Source organism: Globicephala melas, chromosome 9, assembly GCF_963455315.2.
Source record: "Globicephala melas chromosome 9, mGloMel1.2, whole genome shotgun sequence".
In the NCBI taxonomy this organism is placed as follows: domain Eukaryota; kingdom Metazoa; phylum Chordata; class Mammalia; order Artiodactyla; family Delphinidae; genus Globicephala; species Globicephala melas.
Window position 1 is genome coordinate 23318553 of NC_083322.1, and position 21520 is coordinate 23340072.

The 21520-nt window shown below is 57.7% G+C and overlaps 1 protein-coding gene across 5 annotated transcripts; it reads left to right on the forward strand.

Moving 5' to 3' along the window:
* Positions 1–2261: 2261 nt before the first annotated feature.
* Positions 2262–19151, forward strand: IMPDH1 (inosine monophosphate dehydrogenase 1). Of its 5 annotated transcripts, XM_060305363.2 has the most exons (17): positions 2263–2407; positions 6500–6598; positions 8692–8740; positions 11869–11970; positions 12114–12188; positions 12496–12702; positions 12854–12941; positions 13774–13973; positions 14618–14708; positions 14935–15030; positions 16018–16161; positions 16257–16401; positions 16701–16844; positions 16986–17069; positions 17639–17655; positions 18047–18136; positions 18327–19151. In XM_060305363.2, the coding sequence occupies exons 2-17, from the start codon at positions 6501–6503 to the stop codon at positions 18425–18427; spliced, it is 1731 nt and encodes a 576-aa protein (XP_060161346.1). In that variant the 5' UTR covers positions 2263–2407; position 6500; the 3' UTR covers positions 18428–19151. The 5 variants fall into 5 exon arrangements, with proteins under 5 accessions (XP_030709571.2, XP_060161346.1, XP_060161347.1 ...); XM_030853711.3 differs by having other exon boundaries at positions 2262–2407; positions 18047–19151; XM_060305364.2 differs by lacking the exon at positions 18047–18136 and having other exon boundaries at positions 2264–2407.
* The last annotated feature ends 2369 nt before the right edge of the window (positions 19152–21520 follow it).

The window sequence follows — 21520 nt, forward strand, 5'->3', positions numbered from 1 at the left end:
AACTGGCTATGTTCTGTGTGTTGCCCAGGAGTCTGGGCTGTGTGGAGAGGGGTCCTTCCCTGTCAGAACCCTCTGCACATTGTACTCCCACTGCCTGTTTGTCTTCTGCCCCAGGGGACGTTAAGGCCCACGGCAGCAGAGACAATGACCATCTTGTTCAGCATGCACTCCCAGTTGGCACATAGGAGGTGCCCAATGAGCATTTATTGAATGAATATGTAATAGAAATTATAATACATTGCATTTAGTTGTGGGTCAAAAGTGTAGAACTTAGCCACAGCTTACTTAGCTTAAAATAATCATTCTGTTTATTAAGAGCCTACCGTGAGCCGGGAAGTTTACCTGTGTTATCTCACTAATGGCAAAGCAACCTTATGAGATACATATTGTAACTCCATTTGAAAGATGAGGAAACTGAGGCTCAGAGAGAGATTGTGACTTTGGTAATTATATAAGAATTATATATAATATATATATAAGAATTATATATAATATAATATATGTAAGAAACACAGATTTGGACCAAGGCCCACCTAACTGCCAATCCCAGTCATCTTTGATATACTACCTCTCCTGTTTACAGTCATAAACCTGTGTTTTGGCTCTTTCTGTGTCTAGAATGATCAGTTCACAAATAGGGACCAGAAAAATGACTTTATCACTGCATACAATTTAGATTAGTCTTAGTCTGCCCTTGCCTCTTTGCGATACCTGCAGGAACATGGTAATAATCTTTTTTTTTTTTTTTTTTGCGGTACGCGGGCCTCTCACTGTTGTGGCCTCTCCCGTTGCGGAGCACAGGCTCCGGACGCGCAGGCTCAGCGGCCATGGCTCACGGGCCCAGCCGCTCCGCGGCATGTGGGATATTCCCGGACCGGGGCACGAACCCGTGTCCCCTGCATTGGCAGGCGGACTCTCAACCACTGCGCCACCAGGGAAGCCCAGAAGTGGATTTATTTAGAGAGAAACACACTCCACAGACAGAGTGTGGGCCATCTCAGAAGGTGACAGTGGCCTCAATATATGACTTTTGAGGAAACACAAACATTCAGGCTGTAGCAAAAATAATTGTCTATAATGGCATTCACGTGTGGCTGAGCTGTTAGAGAAATTGTTTTGATCTCGAATCTGGGGAGTGGGTGTGTACATGTATAGGAAAAGGTACCAGGCAGGATAAAATCCAAGATCTTACCATTGTGTAAATTCAATTTCCTTTGTGAAATAGTTGCTGAAAAGTCTGCTCCTTAACTCTGCCTCCTTAAAATGCATCTTAGCCCACAGTCATTTACCATTTGCTCCCTCAGATTGTCAGATTTTTGTGAAAAAAAAATATATAGTATGAGAATTGTCAACCGTTTATTTTCTATCTATTCTGTCTCCTTAAAGAAATTGCCCGAGGGCAAGGACTCTTACTTGCCAACTCTGCTAGGTGCTCAATCACTGTTGCTAGTCATAACAATTACGAAAGAGGAAAAAGTATGCTTTCTAGTCAGTAGATGAAGAAGTTTGAGCACCTGTGTGCTCAACCCCACTCCCTGGTTATGGGGTACCCCAGGCAAGGGAAGAGAAGGCCCTTTTCCTTAAGGAGCCTGCAGTCTTATTTGTTCTTTCCTCACGTAGTGGCAGGTAAGGGCTAAGGAAAATCTGTTTTCCTCCTGTCTAAAGGAGTGTGTTGAGCAGGCAAAGGGGGCAGTAGGCAAAGGAAGATGGATAATCTCCCCGCCTATCTTGCCCTAGCAAGGTAGGTCTGCGGCTGGCCGGTAGGAGGCGATTCAAAGGACCGTGCCTTCGTTCGCAAGAGGCAGAGGCGCCCACACAAGACGCGAAGAAAACTCTGGCCTCTGATAATACTCTGCGCTCTTTTCTGGTTTTCCTTAGAAGGGGCCAGGAGAAACTGGAAGGTCTGGACGGCGGGAAAGGGTGGAGGTCCTCTGCAGTTCCACTTCCGTCTCCCAGTATCCTGTGGCTGATCCGGGGATGGGAGAGACGAGCTGAATCTGGGCAGCCGCGTAGAGTGGCCGGTGGGAGAGCATTGCCAGCGCGGAAAGCCCAGCGGACTCCCTCCCGCGAGCGACCAGGTCCCCGGCACTCGAGTCCCGCCCCCGGCACGCAGGCCCCGCCTCGGCGGCCCCGCCCCTTCCCCGGACCAGACTGGGCTGCGCTCACTCCCTAGCCCGGGCCGGGGAGCCTCTAGGCGGAGGGGCTCCCGCCCACCCGCCCTGAGCCGCGGCGTCCGCATGGAGGAGCCGCGCGCTCCGCCAGCCGGGTCGGGGCCGCTCCCACCGCCGCTGCAGGGAGGCGGAGCCGCCGATGTTCCGGAGCCCGGAGCCCGGCAGCACCCGGGACACGAGACGGCGGCGCAGCGGTACAGCGCCCGCCTGCTGCAGGCCGGCTACGAGCCTGAGAGGTGACGCCCAGGGCAGAGCGCGCGGGGCGCATCCGGGGCGGGCGCGGCGGCTCTGGGAACCAGGCAGCGCTGCGGGGGAGGGGAAGAGTAGGTCCCACCACCCATGCCTTCTTACCGCCTCAAGCTCTCACTTCCTGAAACCGGGCTCAGATGCCCCGCACCCAGCTTTGGTTGGGGGATGCAGGCGGGCAGTGTGGAAAAGGTTCAGTGCTGTGTTGCACCGGGGAGCAGGTCGGAAGAACGATCCCTAAAATTTTAGTCCTGGATCTGACCTCAACTACACACCTGAGCCAAGTGGCTCCAACTCCTGGGGTTCAAACCGAGCGTATTGGAGTCCATGTCCAACTTTGCTTACTCCTCCTTAGCCGTTTCCTCCTAGAACTATCTTCAGAGTCTTCCTGGCAGGTGTAGGTGTCCAGATGGAGGGCCTCCTCGGAGTCGAGTGAGGACACCGTCCCCTCCTCACCATTCACTGAGGTCTGATGAGGCGGCCAGTGCAGCTCACCCCAGGGTCTCTCCTAAGATTCAAAACCCCCTCTGCCCTTACCCTGCTGGGGTCTGTTAGGGTCACTGGAGGAAGAGTGGAGGTGTTGATCTGGGCCCCAGGGGACTGACTGAAAAGGAGACAGTGGCTAATCTCTGGATTGTATCGCAGCTTGAAATGCAATCCCACTGTCCTTCCGGTCCAGAGGATTTGGACTTCTTTCCCTGTCCCATCTGTTGGTGCTCAGCAGCTTGGGGAGGTGACCTGGAAGCTGGGTTTGGGGGGGTGGGGTGGGCGGTGGTCTGGGGGAATTAGCCCTGCAGCTCTGCCCAGGGGTTGGCCTCTTATGTAAGAACTTTTAACGGCTTAAGGGGCTGCTGGGTGAAGGCTGGCCCCTCCTGCCCCCGCAGGCTGGCTCTCTAGAATTGACAGTGGTTCTGGCAACTGTATCCTTCCTCCCATCCTAGAAATCCAGCTACTGGGGCTCAGGGTCCAGGGCAGTAGAGAGAAGCTACAGGAGGTGAGAGAGTGTGCTGGGGCACACGGGACCTTGATGGAAGCAGTGCCTTGGTTGGAGAAGGTATTGCAAAAGTATCATTTCAGAACACCAGGAGCATCCCTTCTCCAGATTGTACTTCTGCACCTGTACTATCCCCACACCCCCACCAGACTCTGAAGAGTCTGTGTAAAACCTGAGACCCAGCCAGGTGGTGTAATGAGATTCAAAACCTGCTGGCTAGACCTCCATCTGCCATCACTAGCTTAAAGCTGTGGGAACAGGACAGGGTTCCGTGAGAAGTCTAGGTCTGAGGCCAGAGTTATTGCTCTCTGGCTTGAACTTGGGCAAGCTATGTCCCCTAACCCAGGTCAACAGTGTTATTAGCACTCCCCCACCCCACCTCTCCCCTCGGAAGTGTTTTGAAATCTTGTCCCTTCAAATAGCCCCAGACTAGAAAGAGACCTCTGGGCTCCCTGCCTGGTTATGGGTTCCCCCCCTGTCCTAAGGAAGGGGCTTGAAGGGGCTTGGGTCTGTTCTGTTCCGTTGCCCTCGCAGCTGCTAGGTGTGGAGCCTCAGGGGACCAACAGCCCTTCCTCGAGCTGAGGAGGCCACTGGTTGCCTGGTGTCTCCTCCCCATGGAGGAAGCAGCGGGGGGGGGGGGGGAAGATCAGGAAGAGGGAGGAGGAAAGCTGGGGGGGGGATTAACAGTTTCTGGAAGAGGACAGCCTAACCCAGGGCTGAGCTCAGCAGCTTAGAGTAATGAGGAGCCCTGACACAGGTCAAAGCAGGAGGAGACGGGTATGGGGCTGTGAGGTCTGTGGCCGCCAGGAAGAGGACTCTCCCCACAACTCAGCCTGGCAGCCTCCTCCTCTGGTTCTGAGTTCTACGCTGGGGCAGGTGTCATGCTAAGGTCAACTGAGATGGCAGAACCCAGCTGCTGTCCTGGGCCCCAGCCCTGGTGGAACCCTGAATAGTACCCTAGTTGCAGGAGATAGTGGCCCAGGGCAGGTCCCTCAGAGACCCAGGGAGACCACAGGGGTAGCCCGTGTGCTGTGCCTGCAATGCTATCCTAGCCCCATCCTTCTATGGCTAGAAAGGTGCCCAGGACAGCCCTGAGTGGCCAGGTGCTTTCTGTGGCTGGTCTCACTGCTCTGCCTCCAGGTGGCCGGTAGGAGGTCCTAGTGCTGGTCCCCTCAGGATAACCCTCCTCCCCATATGGCTCAGGCCCTCCGGATGAGTCTGTGAGTGCTGAGGGATCAAGTACGTCCCAGGCATCCCTAGCAAGTTGGCCCCAATCCCCACTCAGCAAAGAACCCCAGCAGGCCCTCTCCCCCCTTCTCAACACCAGAGGGCCTCCAGAGGCCCCCATCAGGAGCCTCCTTGGGGCTCCCTGGGTGGAGAGGGAAGGTTGGGCGCCTGTGATTTTTCTGGTCCCCCCCAGTAAGAAAGAGGGCACTGTGGACATCTGTGAGCCCCCTGCAGCACTCTCAGCCTCACAGGCCTCATCACCCCAGCTCTGTGGGAAGCCTCCCCTCCCCTCTGCACACAGATGGAACAGGCTGTGTCTTCCTGGCAGGGTCCCCGAGCGTCACTGGGGGGGCTGGGCATCCCAGGGAGTTTCCCTTGGGCCTGGCTGCCACCACACTGGTGAGAGGTAAACAAACCCAGCCTCGAGGGCTGGGGATGGAAGGAGTACCACAGACAGCCGCCTTGCCAGAGAGAGGACTGTGTCCCTGGCCCGGCTTTCCCTCACTTCACCGAGAAATGAGCCGTAGGGACCATAGGAGGACAGAGGGAGGAGAGCGAGGCATTTGGGCCTGGGGCAGAGGGTGTGGGGGAGGGGTGGAAATCACTTTCTGGCTTCTGGTCAGGCAGTAGCGTTAGTAGTTCTGGTCACGCAAAGAGGGAGGGTCTGCCCGCTGACACCCCACCTCCTCCCATGTGAATCAACTTGCTACCTGATCTTACTACCTTCATGTAGAAATCTGGGTCTTGCTGGGCATCCAGGGCCACCAAATGTCTGCTTTGGGAAATTCTCAAAACTTCCCTAGCCTCTGCCCTAATTTATATGTATACATACTTGCCTAGGCCAGGCCTGTGATCCTCCCTCACCTTCCCACCCGCTACCCTCCCAAATAAAAGCAAACTTTCCCCTCTGGGGTTAAAACCTACGGTATCCACACTACTTTTTGATCTGGGGATGAGACAGGACGTAAGACTGAAGCATTGGATCAGGGGTAGTACCTGTCTCCAACCCCTCCTGAACTGTAGGTTTTGCATCTGTAAAGCAGGGGTGGGGTGGGACACCTAATAATTGGCAATTAGTAGATTGTAGAGTAAATGTGATCATTTATGAAAAACGCCTGTAAACTGCAGAGGGCTCCAAGGCCACCCAAAGGTCAGGGATTGTCATTGTTAAGGGTGCCTGACCCGTAGGACTGATGCCCGGTTGTGGGGAGCACGGGCGGGTGCACTGCCCGGAGGGTACAACCTCAAACTGCTGCGTTGGGGAGCTGTCAGCCCAAACCAGTTCCTCAGGGCTCCAGGGCCTGGTTAAAGTCTGAGCCTTAGTCTTGGGAAAGGTAAACCGTGTGATAGGTAACCCTGGGGCTGGGGAGTAGGGCCAGGGGAGACTCAGGCCGGCGGGGTCGTATGGCTTGGTGTGGCCCAGGATGCTGGCGGGCCTGGGGGAGGCGCTGCGGGGAGCCTAGGAGGCGGGACGTGGGGCGGTGGAGGGGGCGTGTCCCGGCCTGGCTCAGCCCCCTCCTCCCGTTGGGTCCACACGTCCTCCCCCGCCCCGGTCCCGAGTGGCCGCTGTGCCACTGCAGGCGGTCCTGGGCGTGCGCGCGGCGGCGGCGGCTGGGCCGGGCCCCGCGGGGCTCTTTGTGCTGTTCCGGGCGGAGGAGGCGGCGGGCTCCCGGGGGAGGGGCGGGAGGGGAGGGCGGCGCCCTGGGCCCGCCCCGCCGCTGCCGCAGCCCCCGCCCCCGGCCCTCCCTGCCCGCGGCGGCAGCGTGGCCGTGGCGCGGCGTCAGCAGTAGCAGCAGCGGCAGCAGCGGTAGCGGGGTGGCCCGCGCGGGTGTTTATGTCGGGTCGCGGTGTTTTCTGGCAGCATGGCGGACTACCTGATCAGCGGCGGCACCGGTTACGTGCCCGAGGATGGGCTCACTGCGCAGCAGCTGTTCGCCAACGCCGACGGCCTCACCTACAAGTAAGCGCTGGGGGCCTCGGCCCTACCTGGGTGCGCGCACTAACGCGCCGTGATCCCCCCCCCATTCCCGGCCCCTGCCCTGCATGTGCACAGCTCCCCCCTTGGTGACGCCCGCGTCCCCGGCCCGATTCGAGCGACTTGGGCGGGGGGCGGGGGAGGAGGGCTGGGCAAGGGAAGGAAGGCGGCCCGCGCCGAGAGCAGACGGACGTGGCACAGCGACATCGCGGCCCTCGGTGCCATGCCCCGTTTCTGGCTAGATCCGGGTCCGGCCTGCCCGCTTCCTCCTCTCACGGGCATCTTGGCCGCATGGAGGGGCCTTGGGGCGTGTGGGAACGCGAGATGTAGGAGTAATGGAGACTTTTCCCAGACCTTGGTCCACGACACCCTCTCAACTCCCAGCGTCACCACGAGGGCAGAGGGGGCCCTGGAGCCCAGCTAAGGCAGCTGCTTGGGTGTTGCCCCCAGGAGATGCCCAGCTGGGCAGATGGGATGGCTCTTTTTTTCCACCGTCCAGTCCAGCCGTCTTTTCACTTGTGCCCCTGGCTGCCTACAAGTTAGTACTGGTGCCCCTCGGGCATGAGTATTCTTTGACTATCACCCACCCAAGCCCACCTCACCCAGGATTTTTGAGGAGGACAAGACCTATCCATTTGCCTCTGGCGTAACGTGCTTTTCCGTGGGCCCTGGGCCCGTTGTCCTGTTGGCTGCAGGCCTGGCACTAGCTCTTCTGTTGGCTGCAGGACTGTGATGCCAGGAAAGAGCATCAGGACCTGGGACTGGGGTGGAGTGAGGATGCTGGTGAGCCAAGAGCATCCCTGCCCCGTCTCCTGCCAGTTCCTGCCTTTGCCTGTAAGCACTCCTGCTTGGCAGGCGGTTTCCCTGGACACCAGGATACCCAGTCACTCCTGAGGAGTGTCTCCTCCTCCTTGTCAGAGTAGCTGGGGTGTGGGCCAGGTGAGGGGTGTATATAATACCTAGAAAATGCCGAGAGGCCCAGACTCCAGCATTTCTTCCCTGCCTCTAAGTGAGCCACAGAGGCCTCTTCACTGTACAGAAGAAGGGCCGCCAAGGGACAGGGGCAGTGAAGATTCTTTATTTCTTTGGGGGTCTTTGATGAGGGGGGATAGAGTATCTATGATATAGTTTCCGTGGAGTCTCCTAGGGAAATTGTTGTAGGCCTTGGGGCAAATTAAAGACCCCACCCCTCCCGTCCACCCCATAGCTTTTCCTTCCTGCCCTGGGGTGCCCGATGGCTTTGCTTAGTCTGGTTGGGGGTGTTCCTGAACACCATGTAGCATTTGCTTTTGGTTGTGTCTGTCTAGGCCCTGTGATTTCAGGGAAATTGAACCTGTCAGGGCTCCTGGGCAGTGACACTGTGCTTTGCCTTACCCACGCAGGCCTGCATTCCCTTTCCGCGCTAGTGTTGACCACTGCCATGCTTTGGCTGGGCCCCCAGCGTCCTGGTCCTAACTATAAGGCCCCTTCCTCCCCTTTCCCATCCCAGGCCATGTCTGTTGGCTGCTCCCGTCCAACTGGGCAAACCTTTAGCAACGCCTGCTCTGTCAGAACATGCCCCGCACTCAGCCCCTTGGGGTCCCTCTGTGCTGTTCTGAACCGTGTGTGACTCAGCAGCCCTGGCACTGGGCTGTGCAGCTTGTCCTGTGCTGTGTGGTGTTCATGCCATGCTGCCCTACTAAACTGTTCTCAGGTATATTCTGTGTTTATTTATTGTCTCCCTCTCTCAAGATCGAGAAGTTTTCAAGGGCAGGCACCATATCTGCTGTGTGCAGCATTATGGGAACGTCTAGGTTCCTAGATGAACTCTGAGCCCGAAGGCAATGGACATTTGGGGCCCACTGCCTTGGTGGCGCCCTAGGACCACAGAGCTTACGCTGCCTTTGGCTCTAGCTCTCTGGGCTAAAGTCGACAAGATGCTAGCGAGGGGCATGAGGGTGGTTCAGTCCTGACATGGCACGGGGCTCAGAGGCTCTGCCCGTCTCCCCATCCCCGTGCTGCTTCCCCTGGCGTGGCAGGCCCTGCCCTTTTCAGGGACCCCTCCTCACCCAGGAACAGTCACTCTCCTCTCTTCACAGCGATTTCCTGATTCTCCCAGGATTCATAGACTTCACAGCTGATGAGGTGGTGAGTACCTCTTCCACTGATGGGGTAGAGGGGCTGTGTATGTGGTGCCAGAGGCTGATCTCTTGCTCAAGGGCGGGGTGTGGGAGAGACTTTTTCTTTCTTTCTTTCTTCCTTCCTTTCTTCCTTTCTGTGTTGGGTCTTCATTGCTGTGCGCGCGGGCTTTCCCTAATTGCGGCGAGCAGGGGCTACTCTTCGTTGTGGTGCGTGGGCTTCTCATTGCGGTGGCTTCTCTTGTTGCAGAGCACAAGCTCTAGGCGTGCGGGCTTCAGTAGTTGTGGCACGTGGGCTTGAGTAGTTGTGGCTCGCAGGCTCTAGAGCGCAGGCTCAGTAGTTGTGGCGCACGGCCTTAGTTGCTCCGTGGCATGTAGGATCTTCCCGGACCGGGGCTTGAATCCGTGTCTCCTGCACTGGCAGGCAGATTCTTAACCATTGCGCCACCAGGGAAGCCCGACTTTTCTTTTTTTAAAAAGCTACACCTTGCCTCTTTTGCAGCTTGTGGGATCTTAGTTCCCCAACCAGGGATTGAACCCGGACCCTCAGCAGTGAGAGCGCAGAGTCCTAACCACTGGACCACCAGGGAATTCCCGGGAGAGACTTTTCTTGGGAATGTGGTGGATGTAACCTTCAGTGCTGTCAGAGAAACTGGCACAGTCAGTGGATTATGCCTAATGGGTTAGAGGCAGCTATGGGGATTTGGGGATATCCTGAGAGGTGGGCCTGGCCTGAGGCCAGAGGGCTCACTGACAGAGCCTGAGGTGAGGTTCAAAAAGGCCCAGAGAGGGGCTTCCCTGGTGGCGCAGTGGTTGGGGGTCCGCCTGCCGATGCAGGGGACGTGGGTTCGTGCCCCGGTCCGGGAGGATCCCACGTGCCGCGGAGCGGCTGGGCCCATGAGCCATGGCCGCTGAGCCTGCGCGTCCGGAGCCTGTGCTTTGCAACGGGAGAGGCCACAGCAGTGGGAGGCCCACGTACCGCGGGGGCGGTGGGGGGAAGGCCCAGGGAGGAGGTGGGCATGCACGTGGGTGTGGCTGCTTTATTACTTACTGGATTTTGTCTGAAGTGCTAAGCAAAGACATCATAGAAGCCAGTAAGATTATGGAGACTTTGGAAGAGGTGGACAGACTTGTCTGTGGATCCATGATATATAAGAACTGGCAAGAGGGTTTGAAGAAGTTAGATTGTGGGGCTTCCCCAGTGGCACAGTGGTTAAGAATCTGCCTGCCAATGCAGGGGACACAGATTCGAGCCCTGGTCCGGGAGGATCCCACATGCCGCGGAGCAACTAAGCCCGTGCGCCACAACTACTGAGCCCGTGCACCACAACTACTGAGCCTGCGTGCCAGAACTGCTGAGGCCCATGTGCCTAGATCCTGTGCTCTGCAACAAGAGAAGCCACCGCAATGAGAAGCCCACACACTGTAACAAAGAGCAGCCCCTGCTCACCACAACTAGAGAAAGCCTGTACACGGCAACGAAGACTCAACACAGCCAAAAATAAATAAATAAAATTAAAAACATTAAAAAAAAAGAAAAAGAGATGAGGTTTAAAAAAAAAAAAAGAAGAAGTTAGGTTGTGGACAAATACAAGGAAACAGTGCCTCCCTTAACTGGAGGGGCTCAGCAATAAACCAGGTGAATGACCAATGTCCTTTATGCAGTTAACATATGACAAACCTACAGGAGCCCAGGGGCTAATACTGATGGGTGTAAGTCGTTTCATGGAAAAGTTAGACTATTCTATCATAAATTAATACACATTAAAAAAAAAGTTTTTCTGTTGCTGTTATCATTGATATGTATTCAGGTCTGATTCTCATGAAATGCCAGAGGGCCCGAGTGTCCCTGGATCACTTATACGTTGGGGAAGCTCATGTCCAGCCTGTGTAGCCAGTGCTGACCCAGACAGCTTTTTCAGGGGGAAATGAGGACTATTCTGGATATATTCCCCTTGTGACAGCAGCCAGGAAGCCTTCTTGGTTTGGCTGTTCCGTTTCTGAGCACCCTGGCTTTGTGCCAGATCCTGGGCAGGGTGCAAGGAAGAGAGGGATGGGAGAAGCCCCCCTGGCCGTCAAGGGCCTCCCTGTCCTATGGCCTATGTCAGGAGGCTGTGGCTCTTCTCCTGTGCTAGGATCAGAGAGGAAAAGGGGCAGTTTTCTAGACTGCAGGGCCAGGGTTCTCAGCCAGGGTCTGGAAATGGACCGCAGGGGCCTTTGTGTCTCCAAAAAATTACATAGCAAAGTCTGTGTCTGAGAGTTTTGAGGGCTAGGATCCACAGCTGTTGGCCTGAATCTCAGAGGAATCTGTGATCTGGCCTTGGCTGCCACTCACAGGCAAATGCTTCCTGAAACTCCTTGCAGTCCTGAGCTCTCCCTTGAGCTGCAGACCCTTAGTCACCTATTCCCCTGGATTGGATGTCTAATAGACTGCTTCCCACGCCTCCACATTCCCAGTGCCCAGCATCTCCCACCTGGACCTGTCAGCAGCCTCCCTGGTGGTCTCTCTGTTTCAGGCCTGGTCACCTAGAATCCCATCCCCACATCGGAACCCGAGTGACCTCTTTAAATCAGATCATGTCTCTCCTCCGCCTGAGGTCCTCCAGTGGATTCTCATCTCAAAATTGAATGCAGGCTCCTTTCAAGGCTGCATATCCTTGACCTGCCCCCTGCCTCTGAGCCCTCAGCTCCCGCCTCTTTCCCTTCCCTCCACTCTACTAGCTTTTTCTTTCTTAAACGCACCTCAGGGAGAATTGGAATCAGAGGCGGGGTTTCACACACAGCTCCCTCAGCCTGAAACAACAGTCCCTCTTTGGGGACTTTCTCTTGATTAGTTTTCATCTGTCGCCTCCCAGGAAAGAGGTTTCCCTAATCCCCACATTCTTTCTCCAGTGGTCACTTTGCCTCGTTTGTTGCCTTTGGAGCCATCACCCCAACTGGAATCGCCTCGTGCACGTTTCGTGTGTGTCATTTTTCCTTCCGAGTATAAGCTCTGGAAGAGGTAGCAGAGACCTCAGGCACCTTGCTCACTGCTGTATGCCCAGGGCCTGTCCTGGTGCCAGGTACATGTAGCAGCTCAGTAAATGTCTGTCAAATGAATGATAAAACTTTTCACATAGCCTGTGTCTCCACCTTCAGGACCTGACTTCAGCCCTGACTCGGAAGATCACGCTGAAGACGCCACTCATCTCCTCCCCCATGGACACTGTGACAGAGGCTGACATGGCCATCGCCATGGCTGTGAGTTGAGCACCCGGGTGGGGACCCCAGGGCCAAGAGGACCAAGTGGGGTGGGCGTCAGGAGGAATTGGAATCAGAGGCGGGGTTTGCAGAGTGAGGAGGGTTGGCCCCCTGGCTCTGACCATTCTTCCCTTCAACCCCAGCTGATGGGCGGTATCGGTTTCATTCACCACAACTGCACTCCAGAGTTCCAGGCCAACGAGGTGCGAAAGGTCAAGGCGAGTACCAGGCCCGTCATGAGAAAGAAGATGCCCTCTGGCAGCCTCCGCCTCACAGGCCCTCCCAACCTCCCATTGCCAGCTCTGCGGGCCGGTGCGCTCCCTGGCTGGTGGCTGTGGGGTGTTGTCTGCCCTTCTCCACAGTGGGAGCGCAGGGCTCAGCCCTCGTTTCCCCACTGGCCTCTTGCCCCATGGCGGGCCCTGGCTCCCCTGTGGCACAGCCAGGAGACCCTCGGCCCCCTGTGGCCAGACTGTACACACCTCCAGCTTTCTTCCAGCCTTTTCCTTCCCCTGTCTCTGCCCGCAGAAGTTTGAACAGGGCTTCATCACGGACCCTGTGGTGCTGAGCCCCTCGCACACCGTGGGTGACGTGCTAGAGGCCAAGATCCGGCATGGCTTCTCTGGCATCCCCATCACTGAGACGGGCACCATGGGCAGCAAGCTGGTGGGCATTGTCACCTCCCGAGACATCGACTTCCTCGCCGAGAAGGACCACACCACCCTCCTCAGTGAGGTACCTGCGGGGCAGGGAGAGCATGGCTGGGGCAGAGAGGACCGCACATCCTGGGGCCTCAGGCCGGTGCCTGTGACCAGGGACCAGAGGGAGGCCTGGCTCCCTTCTCTCTCACCTGCCAACCTGCAGGCAAATGTTCCTTGCCCCACAGGTGATGACACCGCGGAATGAGCTGGTGGTGGCTCCAGCGGGTGTGACATTGAAAGAGGCAAACGAGATCCTGCAGCGTAGCAAGAAAGGTACCAGGGAGGAGGCGGAAAATGCAAGACCCCCCCCCTCCCCCAGCCCGGCTCCCTGTACCCCAGAGCCCCCTGTTCCTTCACAGCCTTGCAGGTTGTCCCTGCAACTAGGCTGGGCCTCAGGGAAGGTTTGAATGATGTCAGGCTGGAGCGTGACTTCTGAGGTCTTTTTCCTGGCTCAGGAAAGCCCATCCCTTATTTGGCATCTTCACAGTATATTTCCCAAAACGACTAGTCCTGTGAAACACTCATGAAAAAAGGGCTCCGTGTTCTTATAAGTCTGAAAAATGCTGCTTTTCTGTATTCCCCATCTTGCATAAAGAATTGTACGTTACTTTATCAAAGGCTCTGAGAAGTCTTGTGGTTAAATTTATTTGACATTGAGGCTGTTGACATAATATTCATTAGGTCCCTGTGGGACCTACTGGGAAATGCTCCCCTGGCCCGTACTGGATTGTTTTCTGGGGTGGTGTTGGGCAGGACACACGTTCCTCCCTGCAGGATAGCCTCGTGTTTGTGCCCTAGCTAGGAGTTTTTTGACCACTGTGGCCTGTGGCCCTTCAGGGGAAAGGCTGCCAGTGCTCAGGGGCTGCCCACTGAGCCTGGCCAGGCCACAGGGCAGGAAGAGCTCCAGGAACTGGGTTTCTTTGCTTCCTGTTCCTTGGGCAGAGAGCCAGGTCCCTAGGAGCGCTTCCTGGGTGGGTGCTGTCACCTAGTGGTTGGTTTGGGTACTGCAGTGGAATCTCTGGCCTGGTCCATTTTCATTCTCACTATCCCCCTACCCCACCCTCAGAAGCCTGCTCCTTCAATTCACCCCTGCGTTCCTTGTCAGGGAAGCTGCCCATTGTCAATGATCGAGATGAGTTAGTGGCCATCATTGCCCGCACTGACCTGAAGAAGAACCGGGACTACCCTCTGGCCTCCAAGGATTCCCACAAGCAGCTGCTGTGCGGGGCGGCCGTGGGCACCCGTGAGGATGACAAATACCGCCTGGACCTGCTCACCCAGGCGGGCGCCGACGTCATAGTGCTGGTACGGACACTGCCCTGGAGCAGGGGCTGTTCAGTAGAGTTGAGGCTTATGAAGACCAGGTTCACCTCTAATTAAGCCCGGGGTCAGAACTGAGAGGGTCGCTGGTACTCTGACAGCTCAGAACAAACTGGGACCCCTCTGGGGGCCCTTCGCGCTCATAACTTGGCCCTAATAGTTACCACTCACATTCAGTGAGCACCTCCCACTTGCCAGGCGCTGCACTAAGGCGTTTATGCAGATGAACTCAGTCCTCACAACAGCCCCCTGAGGTACAATCACCATGCCCACTTGTCACAGGGGGAAACCGAGGCTCAACAGGTTAAGTAATTCTGTTTGGTTCGTGAGTTGGTGGGAAGTGGATACGACCGCAGGCACCATCTCTTTGCTGTGAGAACCAGTCCATATTGTGGGTATGAAAAGGCTTTGTCTGCTGTGAGACTGTATGTTAGCGGTGCTTAACCTTTGGGGGAAGGCAGGCCCCTTTGAGACTCGGCCGAGAACTGTCCATTGTCTTCCCAGAAAAAGACAAAGGTGTGTTCTCATGTATCTTTGATACAATTTCAGGATTTGTCCACTTAAGACCCCCTCCCTCAGTGAGGATTGTCAGCCCCCAAGCCTAAGCTTTCCTGTCCCCCTTCTCACAGGACTCATCCCAAGGGAACTCTGTGTATCAGATCGCCATGGTGCACTACATCAAGCAGAAGTATCCCCGCCTCCAGGTGATTGGGGGGAATGGTGAGTGCTGGCCCTTGCCCCCTCACTGTGTAACCTTTCTCTGTCCTTTGGCATTCCCTGGTGATGGCATCGCTCTTGGCATGGAGGGGCAGGGAGCTGAATGAATGGGCTTTGGTCACAGTAGGTGAAGGGGAGGTGTAGACTGGGGTCCCAGGAAGCCCCCGGGCAGGGCAGGGGCAACCCATCCTCACACTGTTCCTCCTCTCCCACTCCCCCTCCCCCCCAGTGGTGACAGCAGCTCAGGCCAAGAACCTGATTGATGCTGGTGTGGACGGGCTACGTGTGGGCATGGGCTGCGGCTCCATCTGCATCACCCAGGAAGGTGGGTGTCAGTAGGAGAGTGAGTGACTGCCACTTAGAACACCCCAGTCGCCCTCCACAGGCCCTGGGGCCTCAGTCTCGCTCCACAGATGCACGCGGAGTGCTCACTCAGCCAGGCCCCTTTCTGGGATGGTGGGTTCAGGGGTGACCCAGGCTCAGACTCTGCCTGTCTAGCCCACTGACTTGGGGGGAGGCAGGTGTAAGATGAGGCTACCGTGAGTTTGGGGTGTGTGCCAGTCTGCTTCTCAGATTCTGGTCAAGGAAGTCCAATCTGCAGGCCCAAGACTGGTGTATCTGGCCCCTTGGTCACGTCTGGTCGTGTCTCCCAAACGCTGAATGACCCATTTGGTCTTCTCTGCCCAAAACATCTTCCCACTTTGGTCTCTAAGCCTCTGCTTTTAACTGTCTACCTTCGCATTAGCTGACCCCTGAGGTGAGATGTGGGCCTTCTCCACAAATTAACAGATGTTAATTGAGGACCTACTATGTGTCGGGCGTTGTTCTAAACCTTGGGGTGCAATAAGAACAAAACAAACAAAGGTACCACCAGAGAAGTCTTCTTTTCTCCTTTATCCAGCCTTGCATCCATCCTTAGATAAGTGCTGGTTCCTTAGAATTCTCGCTTAGAAATGTAACACTTAAGGACCTTGGACAATTAAACTTAAAGAAATGCAAGCCAATATCCCAAAGGAGGCTGTGAGTACCTAACTCTAGTAACTTTGTAAGGGAACTAGTGCCTGGAGAGAGGTGAGGCTGAGGCCAGTGCTGATGCTTCCGCCGGAGTCCCCGTAGTGCTCTTGTAGGTGGGGCGGTCCAGGTTCCTGGAGTGCGCTCCCCTGGTGTTATTTGCTGCCACTTATGTTTCTGCCACATTAACGTCCAGCCCTGTCCCTTCTCCCAAGTGGAGGCAGGGCACAAGGAGAAAGGGGCCTGTACTGCACCTGGCTCCCCTTGCTCTTGACGCCTTCATCTTGTGTACTGTCCCCAGTGATGGCCTGTGGTCGGCCCCAGGGCACTGCCGTGTACAAGGTGGCTGAGTACGCCCGGCGCTTCGGGGTGCCAGTCATAGCCGATGGTGGCATCCAGACCGTGGGGCATGTGGTCAAGGCCCTGGCCCTTGGTGCCTCCACAGGTGAGGGGGCAGGTCTGCCGGGGATCGGGCAGGCCGGTGGGGGGGCAGTTGGGAGGGCCATGGGGCTAGCGGCGCTGACCCCCCGACCACTGCAGTGATGATGGGCTCCCTGCTCGCTGCCACCACGGAGGCCCCCGGCGAGTACTTCTTCTCGGATGGTGTGAGGCTCAAGAAATACCGGGGCATGGGCTCGCTGGACGCCATGGAGAAGTGCAGCGGCAGCCAGAAGCGCTACTTCAGGTGCTACTTCGGGCGGATCAGCTCCCAGCCCTGCAGGTCCACCCGAGCCTCTGGCTGCCCCAGGTGGCACCCGGTCTCCATGCCACAGTTCTGGAACCCCAGGCACAGGGCCCGTTGCAGACCTGGGGTAGTGCCGGGGCCACCTGACTCGGAATCCATGCTTATTTATGCTGTAGCCCAGGGAGCGGCGGCTTTGGGGGTCCTTCTGGGTGGTAGCCCCTCTGCTGGTACCCTCGAGAGGTGGGGTGGGGTCCCCTGAGCCATGGTGGTGGGGCTCAGTCTTCCTGCCTTCCGTGCAGCGAGGGAGATAAGGTGAAGATCGCGCAGGGTGTCTCGGGCTCCATCCAGGACAAAGGCTCCATTCAGAAGTTCGTGCCCTACCTCATAGCGGGCATCCAGCATGGCTGCCAGGATATCGGTGCCCGTAGCCTGTCTGTCCTGCGGTGAGTGCTACGACTAGAGGGGCAGCGGGTGGGGGGCATCAGGGAGGCTCCTGGCGCCCCCGTATTTCCCATTTCCTTTCTCTCTCTCTCTCTCTCCTCCACCCTTGGTGCCCCTGACCCGCACCACTTCCCTGCCTGCAGGTCCATGATGTACTCAGGAGAGCTCAAGTTTGAGAAGCGGACCATGTCAGCTCAGATCGAGGGTGGTGTCCACGGCCTGCACTCGTAAGTGTGGCAGCCTCCTTGCCCCAGCTGGCTGGCACTGGGTCAGGCAGGTGGGGCCGTGGTTCAGAGGCTGAGCCGAGGTCTCAGGGACCCCGAGGACCATCTGCACCAGGGATGGAGGCTGCTGCAGGATGACCCCCATCACCCCCTCCTACAGGGCCCAGCCCACCCTGAACCCTGTCCTTTAGTCCCCACGCAGGCAGGCCCTCCCATCCCCTCGGGCACCTCCCCCGAGCCGGGCATGGGAGATGCGGCCTCCAGCCCCTCCTGGGCTCCCCAGCCCTTGCTTGCTCAGAAGCTTGGTGGCTGGTGGCAGGGGCTGGCGGTGCTGGGCTCTGGCTGGTGGCGGCACCAGGCAGGCAGGTGGAGGCTGGGGGCATGAGCCCTTGGCGGGGAGAAGGGCAGAGAGACAGATGCCAGGGCCGGCGCTGGGGCGACCGTGGGCGGGGGCAGTGCTAGTTGGCAGCAGTAGTTGCAGGCATGCGGCCCCGCCCTGGTCGAGAGGGCCTGTCCCCCCAGGCATAGGCGGGCATCTAACCTGTGTCTCTTTCTGCCCCATCCTCCCGTAGCTATACCTTTCTGCCGTGTAAGTAACCGCGCTGCCCGGGCCAGGCGTAGAGTAGAGCAGGGGCAGTCTGGGTGGGGCCTGGGCTGGGGCGGGGCGTTGGGTTGGGGGCGTGCTGGGGTGTAATCGTGGGACATGGGCCCTAGTACTAGCATCATGCTGGGGGCAGCTGGCGGTGGCCCCTCCTCCAGAGGAACCGTCCCCTCCCGGGGTGCAGAGAGATGTCCCTGACCACAGGCCTGAGGCTGTCCTGTCTTGGACTGGACCCAGTGACCACAAGGGACCTAGGCCACAGTGCCTTCAGGGGTGGGGTGGAGACGTGGGAAGCAGAGGCTCAGATTGGCCTGACCTTGCTCTGTGAGGATGGGCCGTGCCTTCCTGAGCTGTCTCTCCACCCCGGCACTGAGGACAGTCCACCAGCTGCGGCTGTGGCCAGAAGGAGCATGGCTGTCCCTGGGCCTGGCATGGTTCTTCCGGGAGCCTTGGCCTGAGGCGGACAGAGGCACGTGGCCTGCTTCTCATTCCCTCCCGCCCCCTGTGGCTGACAGGCAGAGGCTTCTGCAGCTCACTGCCTCTCCTGAGTCTGGGGGCCACCCGGCGGCCCAGGGCTGGCCTGGGCAAGGGGGTCTGGGGTGGTGAGGCCACCTTCCCGCATACCCACTCTCAGTTTCCCTCTTGCCTTGTGCCCACAGTTATGAGAAGCGGCTGTACTGAGGATGGTGGTGGAGGCCCAGGCGGCGGAGGGGTCATGCCCCAGGGTCCCCCTTTGGGTACAGCCTCCCTCCATAACTGAGTGGTCCACAGATTTGCACTACTGGTTCCCCAGCTCCTTTCCAGGGAGAGAGGAGGGGAGGCCCTGAGGGTCTGCGGCCCCTCCCTGGGCTTCCCCCACAGAGTCAGGACTGCTCCCAGGCCGGGCTGCCCTGGGAGCCCCCCGGGTTCCCCCTTCTTCAGTCCCCCTGAGCCCAGCCAGCCTGGGCTCTCAGGCCCTGCGCCTGCCTCAGGTCTTTCTTGCTGCAGCCTGCTCCGGCCCGGCTCCCACCCCTGGGACACGTGGCCCCTCCTGGCTTCTCCTGTAGGGCACCTCCCTCCCTAACCCCCACCCCAGAATCGGTGCTCTCCTGGCCCTGCCTCTGGCCCCTTCCTGGGCTGCTGCCCCCTCAGCCATGTGGCACTTCCGGGCTCCTGACCTAGGCCAGAGGGAGGTCTCTGCCCCCTACCCCTGGCCCTGGCCCTGGGGAGGAGGCGGCCCGTCGTTCCTGGCCTGCCCCCACCCCCAGGTGGACCGTCCCTGCCCTCTCCTCTCAGCTGTGGACTATCCGGGCCCTGCTCCTCAGGCCGCCCCGTCCCTGGCCCTGGGGAGGAGGCGGCCCGTCGTTCCTGGCTCGCCCCCACCCCCAGGTGGACCGTCCCTGCCCTCTCCTCTCAGCTGCAGTTGAAGGCTTTAAGTTTGCACACTTTGGGGTCACAGTTGCGTCATTGTATGTTAAATACTCTGAATAAATCAAGAGGTTTCAACGCCTCCGCCATCCTGTCTCTGTCCCTTGTCCGCTGGACAGCGAGCCCCTCCCCTGGTGGTAAGCTGGAGCCCAGAGCCCCATCAGAGCCGAGCCTCCCTGGGAAGGTGGTGAGACTGCTGCGGCACTCCAGGGGGTGCTGGCGCAGGTGGGCCGCGTGGTGCGAGGTCTCCCAGGCCTGCGCCCTCACCGGCTTGCCCGGCTGCTGCCAGCTGGCCAGCAGCTCCTGCAGGCAGGCCCTGTCGCAGAGGGGGTCGTCGTGGCTGTAGAAGACTAGCGTCGGGGGCCTCGCGGGCGGCTGCCAGAAAGCGCTCACCGCAGCCTCGTAATGCCGAACGGTGCAGCCCGCGCGCATGGCTGTGGCCCTGACCACCGGGCCCAGGGCCTGCGGTCTCATCAGCTGAGACACACCTGTGGGTACCAGGGAGAGGGGGCTAGTGCCCATTGTCATGTGTGGCTCAGGACCCGCCTTCTGGTGGGGACAGCACTGACACATGGGCTGCTGAGTATCCCTAGAGTTGGGGGTCCTGGGATGTTCACATTGCCTTCTCTGCCTCTGTTGTAGTTGGGCAGCGGGCACCCAGCTGTCCCACCAGGTACAGACACCATTCGGGGCAGAAGCAAGGAAGATGTCCTGGGAATGCTCTGGTGGCAGGAAGCAGAGGGGGCAGAAGGCCCTAGTTGTGGGTAGTGAAGAGCTGGAAACATCCCCATGACTGCCAGGGAGGGGCTCCCTCAGCCCACTCTTGGCATCCTGGGCCAGTAACTGCCCTCTCCCAGGCCCTTCCTAAAAGAGCCACGTGGCCTGGAGTCAGCCTCTCTCTGTGGCATTTTCCAGCTTTGTGGCATCTTCAGGGACAAGAAGGAAAGTGCTGGACTGTTGGGTGGGTTCAGAACTGGTTCAACAATGGCTCCAGGAGTTGTTGCAAAGTGACTGGGTCATCGAGAGTCCCCAGAGGCCTTGTGCCCTGGAATATGTGGCCTTGGTGAGCACCTAGGAGTCTGAGGTGACCCAGCTGGGTGGGAGAAGGATGTCTGGATACCAGGAGATTGTAAAAGATGCGAGGGGATGGACCAGAACGAGGCCATGTTTCATGGTTTGTCTTGCACACTGCTTTACAGAAACCATCCAGGAAGCAATTTGACCAGGAATTGAGATGGAAAAGATCTAAGGATTTTTAGAGACATTCCCAGTCACTCTGCATGAGTTTTCCTTTTGAACTAGATGTAGTTGGTCAGTTAGAGCTGAGGAACAGAATGGGTTACTTTGTAACAATAACCTTCCTGTACTTGGTATGTTAGCATTAGTTTGGTCCTTCTAGAGGAAGTTAGAGCACAGTGGTCCTCAAATTGTGGTGGGTATCAGAATCACATAGAGAGCTTAAAAACCCAGAGGCCCAGGCTCACTGAAATAGGATGGGCTCTGGGCCTCTGAATCGTCACTCAGCACCAGGTGATTCTGCTATTTACCAAAGTTCGAAAATCACTGCTGTAGAGGAAACCTGTGTGCATCCAATTACAGTTGGCCCTTGAACAACGTGGGGGTTAGGGGTGTTGACCTTCCACGCAGTTGAAAATCGCATATAACTTTATAGTTGGCTCTCCACATCTGCATATCTGTTCCACATCTGCAGATTCAACCAGCCTCAGATCCTGTAGTGCTACAGTACGTATTTACTGAAAAAATCCCCATATAAGTGGACCTGCGCAACAGTTCAAACCCGTGTTGTTCAAGAGTCAACTGTACCCGATTTCTGAGACTCTGCAAAGCCTGTGTCCTAAGAAAATTTCAGAAGGCACAGCACCTACTCCATGGCCTCACTGTGGGGATTATGTGAGTGAGTATGGAAAGTTACAGGCGCTTAGTAAATTAGCCTTGATAGAGGCTGCAGATAAAGGCACGCCAGGCTGGACCCAGACAACACGATCACTCTGCGTTGTAAATTCAGCCACAGTGGGGGAGGCCCAGATGGGACAAAACAACAGATGCTCCGGGTAGGAAGGCCACATCATGTGGACGGTCAGAGGAAACCCAGAGCCGCATTTGAGACAGACGCAGATCACAGACCCCTTGGTCGGCAGAACTGCCTGTCCACCTGGAGTCCATCCTCGTTTGTGTGGCCCAGGTGCCCCCTCACCCTTGCCCCGCACACTCACCCAGCGCCATGCGGTCCAGGCTGTCGAAAATACGGCACCTCAGGCACTGGGCCACGCTGCTGTGGCGCCCCAGGTCCTGGCCCACTAGCAGGAGAATCTGTGCAAAGGTGTAGCCACCCAGGGAGAGCGCGTGCATCGCCAGTGGGCGGCTGGCCAGTGCCCCAGGCCCTCACAGCAGCGCCAGCACTCGGGCAGCTTGCCGCAGGCCCCGG